Source organism: Choloepus didactylus, chromosome 1 (assembly GCF_015220235.1).
Source record: "Choloepus didactylus isolate mChoDid1 chromosome 1, mChoDid1.pri, whole genome shotgun sequence".
Lineage (NCBI taxonomy): Eukaryota > Metazoa > Chordata > Mammalia > Pilosa > Megalonychidae > Choloepus > Choloepus didactylus.
Genome location: NC_051307.1, coordinates 41,333,609 through 41,352,189, shown reverse-complemented (window position 1 = coordinate 41,352,189; position 18,581 = coordinate 41,333,609). Strand labels below are relative to the sequence as shown.

The window sequence follows — 18,581 nt, the reverse complement described above, 5'->3', positions numbered from 1 at the left end:
AGTGGAAATATATACCATAATACACACACATACACACACACACACACACACGCTTGGGGAGGGGCATTCTCCCAATTTGCAAGATCAAATTATGCTGTTTGGCCCAATTGTTTTTCCCCCCATAGCTGTCCATGGATTTAATGGATTGGTCCATTAAATTGGGCTACATTTCTGTAAATTAGAATGCACTCAGCTCCCATATCTACTCGTGCTAATAATGCTGTTGGTTAGTAGGGGACCAATAAATGGTTAATCTTACATGTGGTCTCTGATCCCAGGGTCCCTGGCTATTGTTCACACTTGGAGATGTCAACCTCCCCCCTACAGGAGAGGGAAAGGGGTTGCCACACCTCTTCTGAAGGAGCTGAGGATTCCCGGGCTTAGGTTCTGAATGGTGGTCTCTTTCCTGACTTCCTTTCTCCTTTGGAGACTTGAGAGCTCACTTTAGTAAATCTCTGGCCCTTAGGCAGTTTGCACCATAGCTTTACTAGGACTGCATTAGGTTGCTTATCTATAGCTTCTCCATCTGTCTGCAGTGACGAAATCCACCCACATCTGCTTGCAGGATACCAGATTAGGGCCATCATGTACACACAGGAAGCCTTTCCCATTGCCTGTATTCCTGCCCCCTGTTTCCACAGAATCTCTGCCTCTATCTCTGCAACCTGAGGGGCAAGGGAAATGGCTGACCTACTAGCAGACTTAGGAGAGACACAAGACATGGTTGGGGGCATTATGCAGTACCATGGCTTTCATTCCTGTGGTAAAAGCTTCAGTGTCAGGACCAACGAAAGCTGCAGCATAAATGGTGTGCTTCATTCGCAGCACCCTTAAAATGTCTTGTAGCTCCTCCATATTTCATCAGTTGGGGGTATTGTGCAGTATATCCCCTTCATTAGGCCATGTGGCTTTACACCCGTCAACCAGACATACCAATAAGGAGGCAGTTTTCGCATTAGCTGAGGTAGCATACAAGTGTTGTCATATGAAGGGTAGATGCCATTTTACTCATTTCCATTCCAGATAGCATTGCCCGATCTGCTCCAGTGCCCCAGAAACCAATTGGGCACGGGATCCCTGGTTTTTTGTCTATGCTGCTGCCCTAAATTGTCCAATTCAGCAGCAGTATAGTCGCTCATAGTAATGTATAATTTCTTTTCAGGAGGTTGGAATTGCTGCACCCTGGGGTGTTGATCTTGTGATGCCTTCCATTTCTGCTTTATTATAGAGCACACCTGTTGGAGCTCTTTGTCATCTTCTACTTCCCATTCTTCCTCCCTTTCCTCTTCCAGGAGGAGTTTACAGGGTCCCATGCTTTGGTTTCCCATCACAGAGTAGTTAAAATCCTCCAGACTCAAGCCCAAGGCAAGTTATGGCCTCTGACTCAGGCATATCTGCATGCAAGGGTCTCTAACTGATCATCCACTCAGAGCAGATGATCAGAGAGTCCTTAATTTCTGCCTGGGCAAGGCACATATTTCTTTCTAGTTTTACCTTCTCTAAATGGCATGTAGTAGCTTTCACCACTTGTTCTGCCTCAGTAGCTATGTACAAGGCTACTAACAGGGGCCATGCTATGGCTGCTACTATTTGGTGGTCTCTTTTTCTTACTCAAATTTAATTTTTATTTCTTGCAAAACAGTTACAACCCCACTGGAGTTTTCAGGGTTTCTCCATACGCTCATGGTGGCCCCCATTCATCCAGGAGGGCAGCCACCCCTCCCAAATGGATGACACAGGCCAATTTGTGATTCCTCCCCATAGATTCTACCTTCCCAGGACTCATGCCTGCTATAGCCTATGGCTCTTTGGTCTCCTGGCTGGCTTGCCAATTATTCCAACCCAGCTCAGCCCCAGGACCAAAGAACACACCACACATAGAGTTAGAAATGAGTTTAATTAGGACTTATGGACAAGAGATGGTTCTATGGCAGCAGCCAGTGGGGGTAAATGGAAGTTAGCACTCCACAAGAGTGGGGTATGCCAGGGGGCAATTTATAAGGGTTAGGATGAAGACTTCCATAGAGTGTGAGAACAGAGTTTTATCAGGGTCTTGTGACACAGGGGTGTGGAGATTTGTTATCAACAGTGATCAGAGGAAGGGAGTTTTATTGCATTGTTTATGATACCATTTGTACATTCTCCCTGCCCTCCCCCTGGGGAGGTCTGATAACCTTTAATGTCTGTCCTGGTCAACTACACCACTAAGTGCAAAAATTTACTTTCACTATGGAGGGGTGTCCTGGGCCCCAGGTCCCCAAGTATTTATTTTGATTTTGAGGTTGGTCTGACCTAGATAATGTTGGTAAAAAATAACTGGAATGGAAAAAAAAGAAAGGTACAGCTTAATTCACCTTATTTAGCCATATATGATTAATATCTTTGCTGTTGTTCTAAGAAAAAAATGTAGTTTTCTGATTAAGAAATATGTGTCATCAGTTTAGTATTTTTAATTTCAGGTCTCAGTTTGTTTTTAATTTTGCTTTGCATTGAAATAGAAATTGTATATACATGAACTGCCATGATAAATGTATGTTTTTAGTCATATTGTGATACTAATGAAAAAATTTCTCAAGATATCTGATTTATTGGAAATTATTCTTGTAGAAAAAATTTTTCAAATCTGTGCATGCTATTAGTGTTTGTTTACTTATTTAAGATAGAGAAAATAATTTGTAAAATGCCTGTTGGTTTGCTTTTGCTTTAAATAGTAAATATGTAAAATAATTATAAAATAGAAGCAGCATTTCTATTTATATTCAGTTCCAAAACATAAATATATGCTCACAAAATATAAGCCTTTTGTGTATCAGTTAGGGTTCTCTAGGGAAACAGAACCAACATAAGATATCTGTAAATATGAGATTTTATGGAAGTGTTTCATGCAACTGTGGGGATGCACTAATCAAATTCCATAGGGCAGGACGCATGAGCTCAAATTCGGTAGGGCAGGATGCATGAGTCCAAATTCCATAGGGCAGGCAGCAAGCTAGCAACTGTAATGAAAGTCTTCAATGAACTCCCCAGGAGAGTCCGGCTGGCTGAAGAAGTGGAAGTTCTCTGTCTTCTCCCTTAAAAGTCTTCAACTGATTGGATTAAATCCAGCTGATTGAATTCTCTCATTGAGAAAGGCACACCCTTCGCTGATGTAATCAGCCACAGATGCAATCAATTGACTGATGATTTAATAAACCAACCTTCTGGTTTATTAACCAGCCACAAATGTTCTTGAAGTAATAGGTCAGTGCTTGCTTGACCAGACACCTGGGCACCATTACCTGGCCAAATTGACACATAAACCTAAATATAACATTTGATAGAGTGTGTTACAAAAATCTTTCCAATATTGAGCCAAGTGTAAAACATATTTGGGGCTATAGTATATACTACAAGCTCTTTAGGCCTTTATAGCTGTCTTTGAGTTTTGGTTCACCTGACAGCTATTATTTCCTCTTATTCATCTTAAGATTGGAATTTTTCCATCAGTCTGAAAATCTCTTGGCAGTCCTCCTAACTCTTGTTAACTAAGTTCCCCTCCTTCTCATTTCTATGGATTCTTTCAAAATATAATAGCATTGAGTTGCAAGATACAATGTTAACTGGTGCCCCAGCAAGTTGATTGATGCATAAGCAAAAGCAAGTTGATTTAAAACTCTATATTACCAAGCATTTATGATTTGTAAAAGTGAATTAGTGCCCTAATCTATTGATGCCATAAAAATAAATTGGTACTGATCAAACTAAGGAAGGGATCAAGATGGTGGAATAAGAAGCTTCAGGGCTCGAGCACCCTACAGAAACTTTGAACAACCAGTAAGAACTGGCAGAAACTTCTTCTTAAAGGTCTAGGAAACAGTTAAAAGGTTGTAGTAACAGGGCAAGCACCAAATCAAGAAAAAGGCAATGTAAAAGTGGCAGGATCTCCTAGTGTCCTGGCTGGTCCCGCTCCCTTACCCTCACCTGCTCGGTGTGAGGCCGACCCATGCTCTCAGTGCAGGTGCCTGGTCCTGGTTCTGGAGAGAAGAGAGTAATTTTCTTGTACATACTGGGAGCAGTATTTCTGACCCAGTCTCTCTGGTAGTGACCTGAGGGACTGAACTAGGACACTCATCACAGGTTTGCTTTCTCAGAACTTTCCCTGCATGTAGAAGGCAGCTAACAGTGCTCTCCTGTGGAATTCTGTGGGAGATTAGTAAGTGGTGGCTGCCTGGGGCAAGAGATTGCTAGCTGAGGATATCCTGTGAAGTGCCTAGGAGCATGAGGAAACTGTTTCCGAAGGAAAGGGAGACAATCATTTCTGTACAAATGGAGGAATTCCAAGAAAAGACACATGCACAGACAGTATCAGGGAGGGCCTTGAGCTTTGGCCTCAAATTGTTCTCTAAACTCATTGTGCGGATAAGCTCTGAAGGAGAGTACTTGCACAGGTCAATCTTCAAAGACTGTGAAAAGTGTTTTCCTTTTTCCTTCTTTTTTTTTTTTTTTTGTTACCTCCTGGCATTCAAGGAAAGTTCTGTCATAATATTAGTGGATACAAGCTTAAGGAACAGACACCTCAGTCTAAATTCCAGCAGTAATATATTAAAATATCAAAATGTCCAGGTTTCAACAAAAGATTGCAAAACATACAAAGAAGCAGAAAGGAATGTACCAGACAAAGGAGAAGATTAAGCATTAGAAACCATCAGTGAAGAGGATGAGACTTGGTCCAAAGACTTTAAAACAGAGGTCCCAAATATGCTGAAAGAGCTAAAGGAGAACATAGACTAAGTACTAAAGGATATCAGGGAAACTATAGATGAATATAAAGAGAATATCAATAGAGAGATGGAAATTAAGAAAAAGAGCCAAGAAGAGTTAAGACTGTGGTAACAGAAATAAAAAATTCCCTAAAAGGGTTTAATAGCAGATTAGAGCTGGCAGGAGAAGTCAGTGTACTTGAGGATAAGAACATTGAAATTAAAAAAAAAAAAAAAAAAAAAATACATTCCCACAATAAAAAAAAGAAAGTGCAACTGAAGAAACAACAACAATTAAAGATCCTGGAGGGAATCTAACAAGGGAGTAGAAAAGGCTCAAAAGGATATTATTGAGACAGAAAAATTGGAATATAGACTTAAAACTTTATGTTAATGTTAAATTTCTTGAACTTGATAACGGCTCTTTAAGTTCCTAGGACATTTACATGACACTATTTAGGTGTTCAAGGAGCATGTTGTGTATAACCTACACTCATGCTTTCAGAAAATGGATAGCTAGATCAATGGATGGATGGATGAATGGATAGATAGTTAGAATTATATGGCAAATGTAGCTAAATGTTAAAATTGGTGGATCTGGGTAACTGGAGGGTTAGGGGTATGTTGGAGTTCTCTGTATGGAGTTTGTATTACTTTTGTAACTGTCCTGTAAGTTTGAAAGTACTTCACAATAAAAAGTATTTAAAAAGCTGAACTGTTGAAAATGATTTATATTTTATCATCTTTTGATTCCCATTTTCTGTATATTTGAGTATGTTTTAAAATTATTCTTAAAGACATATTTTTATTGTGGATAAAATTCATTGACTTACAAACTTTTAGAACAAAAAGAAGTTTTAAAGCATTTGTTTTTTGCCTCTTATTACATAATTCCTTCACAACTAAATTGGTTCCTAAAAATGCTAGGATATTTAAGTTTAGATTCTGAGGATTAGGAAGAGGATCAATGTTTTTTCCAAAGTTATAGAGCCACTAAGGAACAATTTTAGGACAGTATTCCAGATCACTTAACTTCTATTTCAGAAATAAGATTTGTAATCAGCCTTTTTTTTTCCAGAATGATTTTCTTGCCTCAAAATCTTTGTAAATATTTATGTGAATGCTTCAAAATAAGTAAATGACAAAAAGTTTTAGTAGATCTTGGTTTCATGATATACAAATCAATCTGGACTTAAAAACTTAAGTTTATTAAACAGTTATTATGATAAGAGGGCTGTGGGCTATGAGTTTCTTTTCATTTGCACATCTCATGTAACCAAAGACACGTATCTTGCCTAAAATCTCAGCCCAGGCCCAACTTGCTATGTGACATTGGGCAAGTCACTTCACTTCCACAAAAAATTTACTATTTACTAGGCATTGTGACTGCTCCTGAGGCTATAAAGAGGAATTAGATATGCTTCTCTGCCTCAGAGTTAATAATCATGGGGAATCCTGGCATTTAAAAGCATAATTAAAACATATTGTGATTATGGGCTTAGTGAAAGTATGTGGGGGAAGAGGTTATACTGTTTGGAGCCACTGGTCCCTGAAGTGAAAAATGAGGTTATTATAACACTTCCTCGAACAGTTTCACAGCAGGGTTCCACTAAAGACCAAAATTTAAATGATGTATTCACACAAAAGCACTCTGTAAACCGTAAAATAGTTAACACTGTGAACCAATAGCCTTAAAATTGTGTATACATATGATTTCAAAATCCCACTTTGAGGCCTTCAGAAGAATTCAAGATGTATGCAAAAGGAGGATGGCTTTAGCTGTGTTTATAAGAGGGGAGAAAGAAATATCTTAAATACCTATCAGTGGGGTACTAGTTTGGTAAAAACTGGTAAATACATACAATGGAGTATTATTCAGCCATTGAAATTGATCCTGAAGATTTATGTAAAATATTTTTAACATATGAAATGTAAACATTTCCTCAACTTCTATTGGGTGAAAAATTCATGTTATAAAAGAACATGTATTACATGATTGGACTTTTGTGAAAGTGTGTGCATGTGAATAAGTTAATATGTTTATATGTATATATGGGTATGCATATATTGTATGTATATATATGTGTGTATGTGTGTATATATATATGAAGAGAAGGAGAGAGACAGCCAAAAGAATATTCACAAAATATTGACAGTAATTACTTTTTGAAGATTTTTTGACATTTATTTTCTTATTTGTATTATGTTTGAAAATTTGAGTATACATGTTGAAAACAACAAAACTATGAATATATCTTGTAACTGTCATAAACCTTTCTAGAAATGCTTCAAATTCGATAACAGACTTAACTTTGTCTATAATATTTTGCATTCAACAAGAAATTTTTTGAGTGCTACCCTGTGCAGACATTATTCTAGGAAATAGAGCAATGAACAATGTAAAGAAAAATCCTTGATTGGTGTTTATAGTGGGCATTTAGAACCCAGAGCATCATGACTCATTTGTTTATAAAACTTCTGTGTAAGAAAATCAAGTTCCAAAGCCACAGAAATTTAAATCTCTCTGTTAATACTTAACTTGTCCTAATACATTTAAGACTCGATCACATTATCTAGTTGGGGTGTCTGGATTAAAATAAGCAATTTAGGTATCCAAAAAGTGGGACCCCACTTTTACAAATTATTAATTTCAATAAACTCCAAAGTGTAGGGTGAAAAAAATAATTTTCTTAGTTGTTTATTTAGCTTCTTTTGCTCACTTTCTATTTTTCTCACTCTCTTTTTTCCTTTTTGTGTTTAATTGCTACACTCTACAGAATAACTGTGAGGTCATAACCTCTTCATAACTAAACATTCTGGAAGTTATCTAGAATGTAGGGCATCACTGACATGCATGAAAAATTTAACTCAGCTTCCTAATCTAAAAGCATTTTAAATTAAGTAAAGATACTCCACTTACTGCATCCCAATCTTAATTCATGGTTAGCTTCAGCCTATTTATTGTATTGTGTATCTGCTTATGTTTGTAATTAATTCTTGTTCAATTAATGTTCAAGAGAATACCCTAATTTGACTTTCTGGCTGGTTTATTGGGATCTGTTCAGTCTCTTCCTCCTGAGTCTCTAAGAAACTGTTTGGGAGGCAGCAAAACCTTTTTTTTATTTCTTCTTTTTTTTTTTTTTAAAGAAGTAGCATGCTCTGCTATGTTTTGGCAATTAAGATATATTCCTTAAAACAACTCTGGCAAATTAAGCAACTAGAGACCTTTTTATTTACATATCTTATAATAGTAGAGTATGCTTCCCTAAAATCACACTGCTACTATTTGTTTATATATTAATTATAGCCATGTATATATATAAAGAATTTCATTTTTCTTTTTTCTACTTGCTATCCCAATTACTCACAATTTTTGTGATTTTCATATAACTAAATGCTATGAAAGGGCTTGGCTGATTTGGAAACAAATTTCTATTTATATGGAATATAATAATTTTACAAGAAATGCAGGTAATGGAAAAGAGTTTTGCCTCTTTTTTATTGTACCATTGCTATGAATTGTATTTAAAGTTACTACCTATAAATATAGCAAAAGCCACACATCACCTTTTTGATATAATTATACTTTGATTTCTTATATGTTTAGAAAGCAGACTTCACTTACGAAGCCCTCTGTCATGTAAACATAGCTAAAGCAATTTTAATGGTTTTCATGTGAAACTTTTTTTTAAGATACGAGGAGGAAAGCTCATGATTACTTACACCCGTAAGAGTGATGCTGGCAAATATGTTTGTGTTGGCACCAACATGGTTGGGGAACGTGAAAGTGAAGTAGCAGAACTAACTGTGCTAGGTAAGTCCAATTTTATCTAATCTGCTTACTTTAAGACATATCTTTTATTATTATTTTGTGTCTTTATAGAAGGAAGACAGAAGTGGCTTTTTTTACTAAGTAAACCAATATTTTGGTGGATGACAAGAAGAAAGAAGGAATCAGTAAACAGCCTTGAGATGAAATAGCCAAAGATATGAGAGGAAAACTAGTAGAAAGTAGCAAACTGAGGGAGGAGATTTTAGAAGTAGGGAACTATGGGAAATAATTTTCTAAAAACTATTTTAAATTATAAAATCTGCTCCTTTTTGCACAGTTAGACTTTTTTACTATTCACTTATCTTCCTAATTTTAGAGAGACCATCATTTGTGAAGAGACCTAGTAACTTGGCAGTAACTGTGGATGACAGTGCAGAATTCAAATGTGAGGCCCGAGGTGACCCTGTACCTACAGTACGATGGAGGAAAGATGATGGAGAGCTGCCCAAATCCAGGTACAGATTGTCATCTTGGAATTTCTACATTTCTCATCAGAATATTGTCTATATGCATGCCATTAGAATAGTCTACATGCTGTGTTAATAGTTTCTTGATCTGGAGCAAGATAAAATACTATAGATTATTAGAATCAGAAGGTTTTTATCATTTCTCTCTTGAGTTTTTCTGACCAGAATGGTAGATAGATTCATGAGCCCAATCTGCCGAGAGACTACTTGCAAAATATGATATTCCTTAAACAGGTTTCTCTTCTGTTTAGCTAGATCACAGTTAATCCCATTTTCTTTGGTTGGAGTAGCTAGGGAATGGAGGGTGGCTACAGCATTGAAGACATACCAGTGAATCAGGTAAAGAGTGGGCTTCTTTATTTGCAGCTACAAAATCACCAAGAAATAGTAGAAGGGGTCAGAGATTCTTGATATTGTTCAAGTCCTTAATGTGTTAGGAAATGAGGCAATAAAATAAAACATTCAGGGAATATCTGTAGGCCATCTCCTCTAGTTTGTTCATTCATTCAGCAAACATGTATTGAGCCCTTGCTAAGTGCTGGGGTTACAGTGGCAGTTTAGACAGAGTTTCTACTCTCAAGGAGATCACAAAAAGATTCATCAGCAGAGCAATGTATTAAGCATTATCATTGTCACATTATGTAGACCTGTAGAAGCACAGGGAAAGGACATTACAGGAGAGTTCTCAAAGGCAAGTGACATGGAAGTAATGTTTTGAAAAATAAGTAAGGATTTGAGAAGCAAGAAAGAGTTTGAAATTAGTATTCCAGGTCCAAGGCACATCACAGGCACATATCTCTGAAGGAACATTACATGTCTTGAGTGGTGGAAAGTTTAGCATGGCTATCATACAGGCTATGTGGCAAGAAGTTATAGGACATTAGGTTGGAGAGACTGGAGTCAACTGACCAGGCACTTTGTATAAAGAATTTAGCACCATATTGCATATACACTGATGGGCCAATAGAGGTTAGTATAAACAGAATTAAGTGTTGTGGACAATGCACCAATATGAGGAGTGGTTAATGGCAAAAAGACTATTGTTATGATTGTCCAGATAACATATGTAGAGGGTCTAAAATGCCCAATGAGGTGGAGAGAGGGGTCCACATTGAAGACAAATTTCTGAGACTTCATTGAAATTGGATGACTTGTTACATACAGAGGATGGTGAAGGACAACAGATGGCTTGTGCCATAAGAAAGAGTTGGTTTATGTATTAGTGGAAGGAAGAAAGTTTTATTTATCATATTAAATATTTGGTGCCTGTGGGATGTGATGTCTAGTTAGTAGTCAATTGTAAATTGGAATTTGGAGCATAGATGAAATAGGAGTTGGAAATGTTTGTATGGTCAGTCTATATATAAATGATAGATGATGTAACTCGAAATAGGAGTTGGAAATGTTTGTATGGTCATTCTATATATAAATGATAGATGATGTAACTCAGGGAAAGAGAGCATGTAGAATGCAAAGAATACTAAAGAGAAACTCCAAGGCAAACCCAATAGTTAAGGGGAGTGAAGATGAAGTGAACCAAGTGAACTCGAGAATGAGATGTCTGGGTTCAAATACCAACTCTGCCACTAAACTAGCTAGAAAATGGGGTCAGGTGACCTCACCTTCCCATTCCTCAATTTCCTCATGTGTAAATGGTGATGAGCATAATTTACTTCATACAATTGCTGCAAAAATTTAAAAAAGATAAAACCCATAAAATACTTAAAGTCTAACATTTAATAAGATTTTAATAAAAGGTAACCATCTTTTAATTTTAGTGTGAGCATTGTAGCTTGAAGGAACAAATAAATAAATAAATGCCAAATTTATCCGATATTTTTTAGAAAGTGTTTTACTAGGTTAGCCCACATAAATAAAATAATAAGCTTTTTCCTATATGCTTGCTGAATTAGAGGAATGCTGAATTTTATACTTTGTATTGAATTTTCTGAAGAGACTGCTGCTTACAATTTCATGCCTAGATGCATCCTAAGTGTAAGGAAGAGATCCTTCAAGTAAAAAATCATTTAACCATGCTTTCTTTCATTATATTGTCAGATATGAAATCCGGGATGATCATACCTTGAAAATTCGAAAGGTGATGGCTGGAGACATGGGCTCATATACTTGTGTTGCTGAAAATATGGTTGGAAAAGCTGAAGCATCAGCTACTCTGACTGTTCAAGGTAGGGCTTGGGTTCACGTTTACTGTGGTTGTTTTATCATAGAGCATATAATGTTTGAAATATGAAGAAAATAATATTTGTTAGAATAATCTATTTTAAATATAGACAGTAAATATTTCTGTTTATGTTTTATTTCAAACATATCTAAAGTACTATTGTTTTGCCTGTAGGAAATATTTAAGTGTTTGTTACAGGAAATTTTACTAGGTTTTCAAAATTATGAAGCATTCCATCTTGGTCAAGTAGGGGAGGAGAATGTGCTTTAATCTCTGGGTCTTCAGTGTCATTCTAGTCTTTTAATTAAATGCCAGTTAACACCATGAATACTTTGTCTTTGGAGAGAAACACAAATCCTCTATAACTTCAGATTATGTACTTTCAAAAGTCTGGACAACTTGCAACACAAAAATGGGATCCTCTGGAATGCACGATCCATCCGTGAGAAGAGGGATTTTGCAGTCTTTTTCTGTGTGCACAGTGCCTATGACATAACAGACATCCAATAAATATTTGTTGAATGAATGAATTGCACTCACAGTTTGCTAATTTTGGTAAAGATTTAATATGTGGTGTTATACGAACGGAAGTGGATACCATTTTCCGTGACTACGAGTTGTTTAAATGTCTGAATGACGTCTTAAACTGATATGAAGAAATGGTTCTGTCACTCCTTTTGTATCTATAATCCTGTTGTTTTCATTCTTATAATCCCTTCTTCCCTCTCTCCATGATGTCATATTATTTTCCACCATGTCTTATTTGAGAACTTTCTGCCTTTTTTTTTTTTTTCCCTTTGTAGGGATGAATTGTATACTGTGGAATTTGAGAGACAGTAACCTTGAAAAAACATTTTATGGATGAAAAATTTCCCTATTTTGACAAATATATAGTAAACAGGGGTTTGGGCCATAAACCACTTAGCTTGTTTCTAGATCTAACATTAGCATCACTTGGTGCTGTCATCTTTTCTGAACACTGTCTCCCCTAAGGCTATTAAGAAAAAAAAGGTGGCTTTTGAGTGAGTGCTTATACTGTGGGTTTTGTACAAAAGAGCCTTGTGGGCTTTTTACACTAGGAAAAAAAAAAAAAGAATAAAGAATATTTCCTCCTGTCTCAAAGCCATTATGTTCCACTTTGGGGTTTTTAACTCACCCTCATAAAAACAAAAGGGAAAAAAAGATCAAGAACAAACATTGAATTTCTAAGGCCTAGACTACTTCTCTTTAATCTAAGTTAGACTTGAACTTCATGTAAGACTAAGAAAAGAAAACCCCTTTACATTTAGAGAAAGCATAAATTTAAGAGATGTCAAATCTGAGTTCAAAAGCCCTCCAGAGGGAGTGAAAGTAGCCCAGGATGAATACAAGGCATGAAAAGGTGTGCCTGTCTCTAGGCATTTGTGACAGGGAGGTTGTCTATCACATTAGTCAAAGAGATGTGTTTCACTTTGTGTTTTAAATTCCTTTACCTTGGTAGCTGATGCTTTTATAAATAATGGCCATTCTTCTGTGTCTACAGTAGACATTGAAATCAAAGTGGAGTTTCTTCCTGCAATATTAAACTCAGTTCCAAAGCTAATTCAGCCTTAAATTTTCCATATGGAATTCTTGCTCCCTAAGCCTGGATTTCATTGGAAACTGGGTACAAATGATCAAATCCAGAAACTACTTGAGGAATTTAGAAGTTCTCATTTCAAATACACTGTGTTTTCTACAAATTTATGGGAATCTGTATATAGTTGAGAAGGTATTATTTTATTCAAATGTTAAAATAATACAATATGCATGCTAAAATCATTAAAAAATATCTGTAACATGCTACAATATACACAGTATGTCAAAGAAAGAAACATGATTCCTGACTGTAGAAGATAACAAAGATTAAAAGCATTTAAAGGAAACTTGAGAAGTTATGTCTTTTTTCTTCATTTAAATTGAATGTAGAAAATACGAGTTACTACAAAAGGAAACTAATCAGAAATGAATCCATCTGATTGCAGGAATTACCTACAGTAAGAAATAGAGCAGTGCAGGTTTGTTTTGTTTTGTTTTGTTTTTTCTGTCTTCTATGTGTGGTTTACTTTTTTAAGGCACTAATGGAATCAGTATAGGCTTAAAAATAATCTTCATCTCCCTCAACCCTCATACAATGAATATTTAACTTCGAGGATTAGTGTTAGATCAACAAAACCTGTGTTCCAGGTAGAAGGCATGGGGAAAAATTACCTTTAATTGAGGGTGACTTTTTATATTTCACCCCCAGTACAGATGTGATTGATTCCAATATCTTAAAAAGAACCCCAATTTTTAGAGTTACATCCTTTTTTCAACTTTCTTCTGGTTATCCCAAATTCTGCTCTTTTGTAGACACACTCTCTCTCTTTTTCTCTCTCTATACACACACACACACACACACACACACACACACACATAACTATTCCTTCCTTGATGTTAAGGATTTTCTTGACTTTTCTACTTGTGTGCTCTTTGTAGTCCTTAGCATACTACTAGGCCTCTAATAGGCACTTTATCACAAAAGTTCTTGTTAAAACTTGAAATACGCGTATAGACTCCAAAGTTCTGCTTGAGCAGTAGGAATATTGCAGGGGCCTGCAGGGGGGAATTCAAGTAGTTTCTGGTGGCTTTTGATATCTTCATTTCCAGTGATAAGTTCCTATGGATCAAATTTGAAAATATTGTCAGCTATGATTGATGGCTGTCTGGTGTTCCATGTTTATAAGGGATTAGTATAAAACCAAGGACTAGACAATTTCCTTAACTTACCTGAAGTTGTTTGTTAAATATATGGATTATCATGGTGGCTTCTGGAAAATCTGATGCAGGAGATTTGGGTAGGGGAACAGAAATTTGTTTTTTGTTTTTGTTTTTAAACAAGCAATTTTACAAATCTCAGCTATGGGAGTTAGTTGATGAGCTAATGAGAAGAATAAAGCACTTTTAAAGACTTCCTTTATTGTTTGGGAATTGCCAGAGCTGGAAGAAATATGTTACAAAGACTTGTGTGATTTTAAATTATGAATGTTGGAGTCAAACAAAATTTAGTTGAATTTTGCTTCTGTCAGTTACCAACTGTGTGACCCAGAAAAGGTGTTTAGACTGCCTGAGCCTCAGTTGCCCTATCTGTAAAATGGGTATAGTAAAACAAACCTCACAAGATTTTTATAAAGAATAAATTTTATTTTATATCTAAAATGTTTTGTATATTGTCTGCTACACAGTAAATGTTTCTTAAATAAAGGGCATTATGCTCATGATTGTTATTGATAGCTATTATTTAGTAAGAAAAATAATGTTTAGATAATTCTAAACAGAAAGAATTACAATAGTGTTCCTTTACTACTGTAAATGAGAAAATCTGGAGCACCAATTTAATCTTATGACAAGAGTATGTAACAAATTATTAAAAACAGTTTTCTAAAATATAGGGCATTATGTATTCATTTAAAAGTCTTTATTGGTTTTTATAATAAATGTTTTTAATTTTTCTTGTGCCATCAAAGCTGCTGCTACACTTATGTTGAAGTTTTGAAAGCAACTAAATAAATTAATGAAAATTATGACCATTTGGCAATGAAAACTTTTAAAAAATGATTATATTTGATGTGCGATGAAACATTATGGTTTTGGGAAAACATTCAGCAGAGGGTATTTGACCTCTTTTATGAATTCATTGCCTCTAAGAGAAGCTGTTTTCCAATTTTTTTACATTCTCAGTTTACCAGTCTCTCTCTATATACAATAGGGAATACCTCTGGTAATCAATTCTAAGACTACTGAGATTATCAGCAGATTATACTAAAAAAATGCTTATACTCCTTCATGGACACTTGGAGCCTTTATTTTACCTTCCAAACCATAGGTGAAATATGAAGTCACATACTGTTAACAGCAAGTATTGTACCCATAAAAACTATACCACATACATAGTATCTAGTGTAACACTGGCTCATTGGTTAGACTATTTCCTTCTGGGCAGCAGAATGCCAAATCAAATCAAAATACTGATTATTCATAATACAGATTTTATTTTACTTGAAAAAGATGGATATTGTAATAAAATTTGGCAATATTAAGAAGTTAGGGATTATAAATAAATCCAGCCAGGGCTTTGTTGATATTCAGCCAATAAAATAGCATCCAGATTCCTCTAATTTGCATATCAATTTTGGTATGTCATTGAAACTCATCATCAAAATGAGACTCAAAGGCTCTGCAGTAATTTGACCTATTGAAGAATAATTAATGTTCTTTGCATGAGTATTTACAGGCCAATAAGAAAGTGGAGAAATAATGCTGTTTGGTAAAATTACAATAGAAAAGTTTCTGTTTAACTCCCAGTTAACCAGAAAATTCAGTTAAGCTCAACCTGGTATACCTGCATTTTTCGCACTAATCATAGGTTTATTACATATAAATTAAAACTTTCAGTGTTGTTACATTTACACCTAATGTTTGTCTGTAGCACTATTTTCCCCTCTATATTTAACATTTATACATCCCCTCAAGAATTCTTTTTGTGGACTTAAAATGCACAAAAGACATGTAACCTCAATTTTGATTTATTACATTGTTTTATTTGCACTTTAATGCCTCAATTTGATGAGAGTTCATATTGCTAGCTCTGTCTTGGTAGGAATGAATTATTTTCTGAACCAGTGTTTCATATTGCTTAATAGCCTGCATCTTTTAAAGAAAAAGATATATACTGTGGTATTTATAACCATTTTATAGTTTATGACATACCAACCTATAAAATATAAACTCTAACCAGAACAAAATAGATGCATAGAGGCATCCTGCCAAGTTTTTAAACAGTGTGTCATCAAAATTGCTAAAATTTGTTTCCTCTTGGTGGTCAAAAAATGATGGCAGTTTGTTTTATATTATTTTGCTATCTTAATCTAACCTGTTAAGCCTTTATTAGATGCTTGCCAGGTGGGTCGTGGAGTTTCTTCTTAGAATCACATAGTAACCAACTTAAATTATTTTACTTGTTTGTATTTTTTAAACAGTTCATGGTTAATCTAAAAAATGTTTTTTTTGTTTTTTTTTTTCCTTTGGTTGGGTGTAACTTTTAAGAAAAGCACAGTGGATAATGCTTCAAAGATACTTAAAAGAAAAATAAAGGAAGAAAAATAATTTTACTTACCATCCTATTAATAGCAAACACTTGAAAATTAATTATTTATTTATGATGACAGTCATGTTGTTAATTTTTAAATTTCTTCTATTTTTGAGGTGTGCTACCCCAAAAGAAAGATGGAAGATAAAAGCCCCATAGAGTTTAGTTTAAACTTTTAATTTCTCCCACTTTCAATTTTATCCTCAGCCTCTAAGATTTTCTATGATTCTCTGCTTCTAGGATACTCATTGCTTAAACAAGGTGAACTAGATGGCATTATTAATCTTTCCACTCTCTTTGCAACTTCACAGATAAAGCAGCTCTTATTACTGCCTCAATTTCATTTCCAGAGTAGATTTGTAACTCTCTCTCACCAGAGTGATCATGTTTCCATCGCTGTGTCTGTCACAGGAAACTGAACTGAAAACGGGCTTCCATACACCAGCGTTTCCCAGGCAATAACATTTTATCTTCCTCGAGATGAACCATTAAGAAAAATCTAATCCCATTTTCGTTCGTCCCTCTTTCAATAGGAGCTAAATGTGTCTTACTGTTTCCCTTTAAGCCTGAGTATTGGGCCTGCCAGACATAGGAAACTGCATTTAGATCTCAGTTCACACCCCCATGCACTCCTTTTCAAGCGTCTCACAGGGACCAGTTATTCTTTGAAGCTTGAGAAGCAGTTGCTTTTCTGCCCTTTCTGACACTTAGAAACAGCTCTGTTAAAAGCCAAAGGCCAGTGCCAAGCATCGGTAAACCAAGTGATGGTCTGTTACCAGGAGAAGGGAATTTCTGGGAAATCTCAGTTCTCTTCCCATAAGTGCTTGTATATTTCCCCCTCCCAAATGTGGAAGCACTTTATTCTCTCAATTTCATCACCTGTTTTATTTTTTGAGTTATAAAATAGGATATCACAGATTATGTTACTATGTCTTTAAATTTACCCTTGGGCAAATTGGAATGTTAAAACGAATCATCAGAAGAATCGATGTGCTTTCTATTCTATTCTGAAGAATTGTTATTTTGTCCGATGCTTCCCATAAGTATTTATGCTGACTGTGCTCTAAAAGAACAGTGCTTCCTCATTAGGATTGATTAGCAAGTGACAGCTTCTGGGAGGCTGAGCCTTAAAGTCTAAGATTGACATAAGACAAAGGAGACCAAAGCAGAAAAAAGGCCTTCGCTGTCCTTTGGCTGTCTCTGTTGCTACTAATGGGTTGTTTCCCAGAATCTCTCTCCTAGCTGCTAGTGAAGTACATGCTTCAAACAAGAAGCTTTGCTGCATTATCTAGAGCACTACAGTTTAAGATTGATCCCTATTTAATGTCTGAATGTAGTAGGGATTAAAGAGTAATTATGAACTTCCAGTAAAATAGGAAACAGTGGTCAGAGATTTGTCTAAGCTTTTAAGGTAACTACTAACCAGGAGTGTAAGTACATAGTGATGCAGTGAAAATATGAGCAGCCTCGACAACAGAAGCTGAATGCTCCCATATTTTCCAGTTCAGATGGCAGCAATGCCTGTAGAAAGCTGAGGGTCATTCCTTACTCTCCCTTCTTACACATTTCTTGCATCTAATCAAATTACCACAAAGTCCTGATGACTTTACCTTTTAAATATTTCTTGAATGTCTTACGGTCTCTCTTACCTTTTAATGCAGAGCTTTTTCATCTCCAGTGAAACTGTTGCTTGTATCCAGTCTCTCTGCCCCCATCTTCTCTCATAGAATTCATTCTCCACACAACAAGTTCATGGATCTAAAACAGAAATCTAATTATATTAGCTCCTTCTAAAAAATTTTTCATGGTTCCTATCTGTCCAGGATAAGATCCAAATTACTTAATGGTACTCTGCCTAAGCTACCTAGCTTCTCTCTTTCCTCTCCTTTCAGTCATAGATCACTATGTTGTTTATATGTATGTTTTTTCATGCATGTACCACCATGTAGCTCACAGCCAGGCCTTTTGCTATGTTGGATCCTTAGTCTAACATGCCCCATCCCTCACCTGCCCCATCTTCTGCTTGCTAATATATTCCTATACTTCGGCTCAGTTCAGATAAACATCCTTCAGGTAGCTCTTCTGTCACACGCCACCCTAATGTGGGTTAGTTATGTCCCATTGGAGGCTATCACTACCCTTAACCACATTTCAATGCCTATCTGCTTGACTGTGAGCTCCTTAGGGACACATTTTGTTTTCTTTGCATTCTTAG

At 35.8% G+C, this 18,581-nt stretch overlaps 1 protein-coding gene across 1 annotated transcript in view; it reads left to right on the top strand.

Moving 5' to 3' along the window:
• The window catches only part of ROBO1 (roundabout guidance receptor 1), a 1,249,229-nt gene that overhangs the window by 1,134,210 nt on the left and 96,438 nt on the right, over window positions 1-18,581 (top strand). Inside the window, 3 exon segments of the mRNA XM_037833720.1 lie at window positions 8,433-8,553; window positions 8,888-9,026; window positions 11,097-11,224. Of these exon segments, the coding sequence (XP_037689648.1) occupies window positions 8,433-8,553; window positions 8,888-9,026; window positions 11,097-11,224 (388 nt within the window).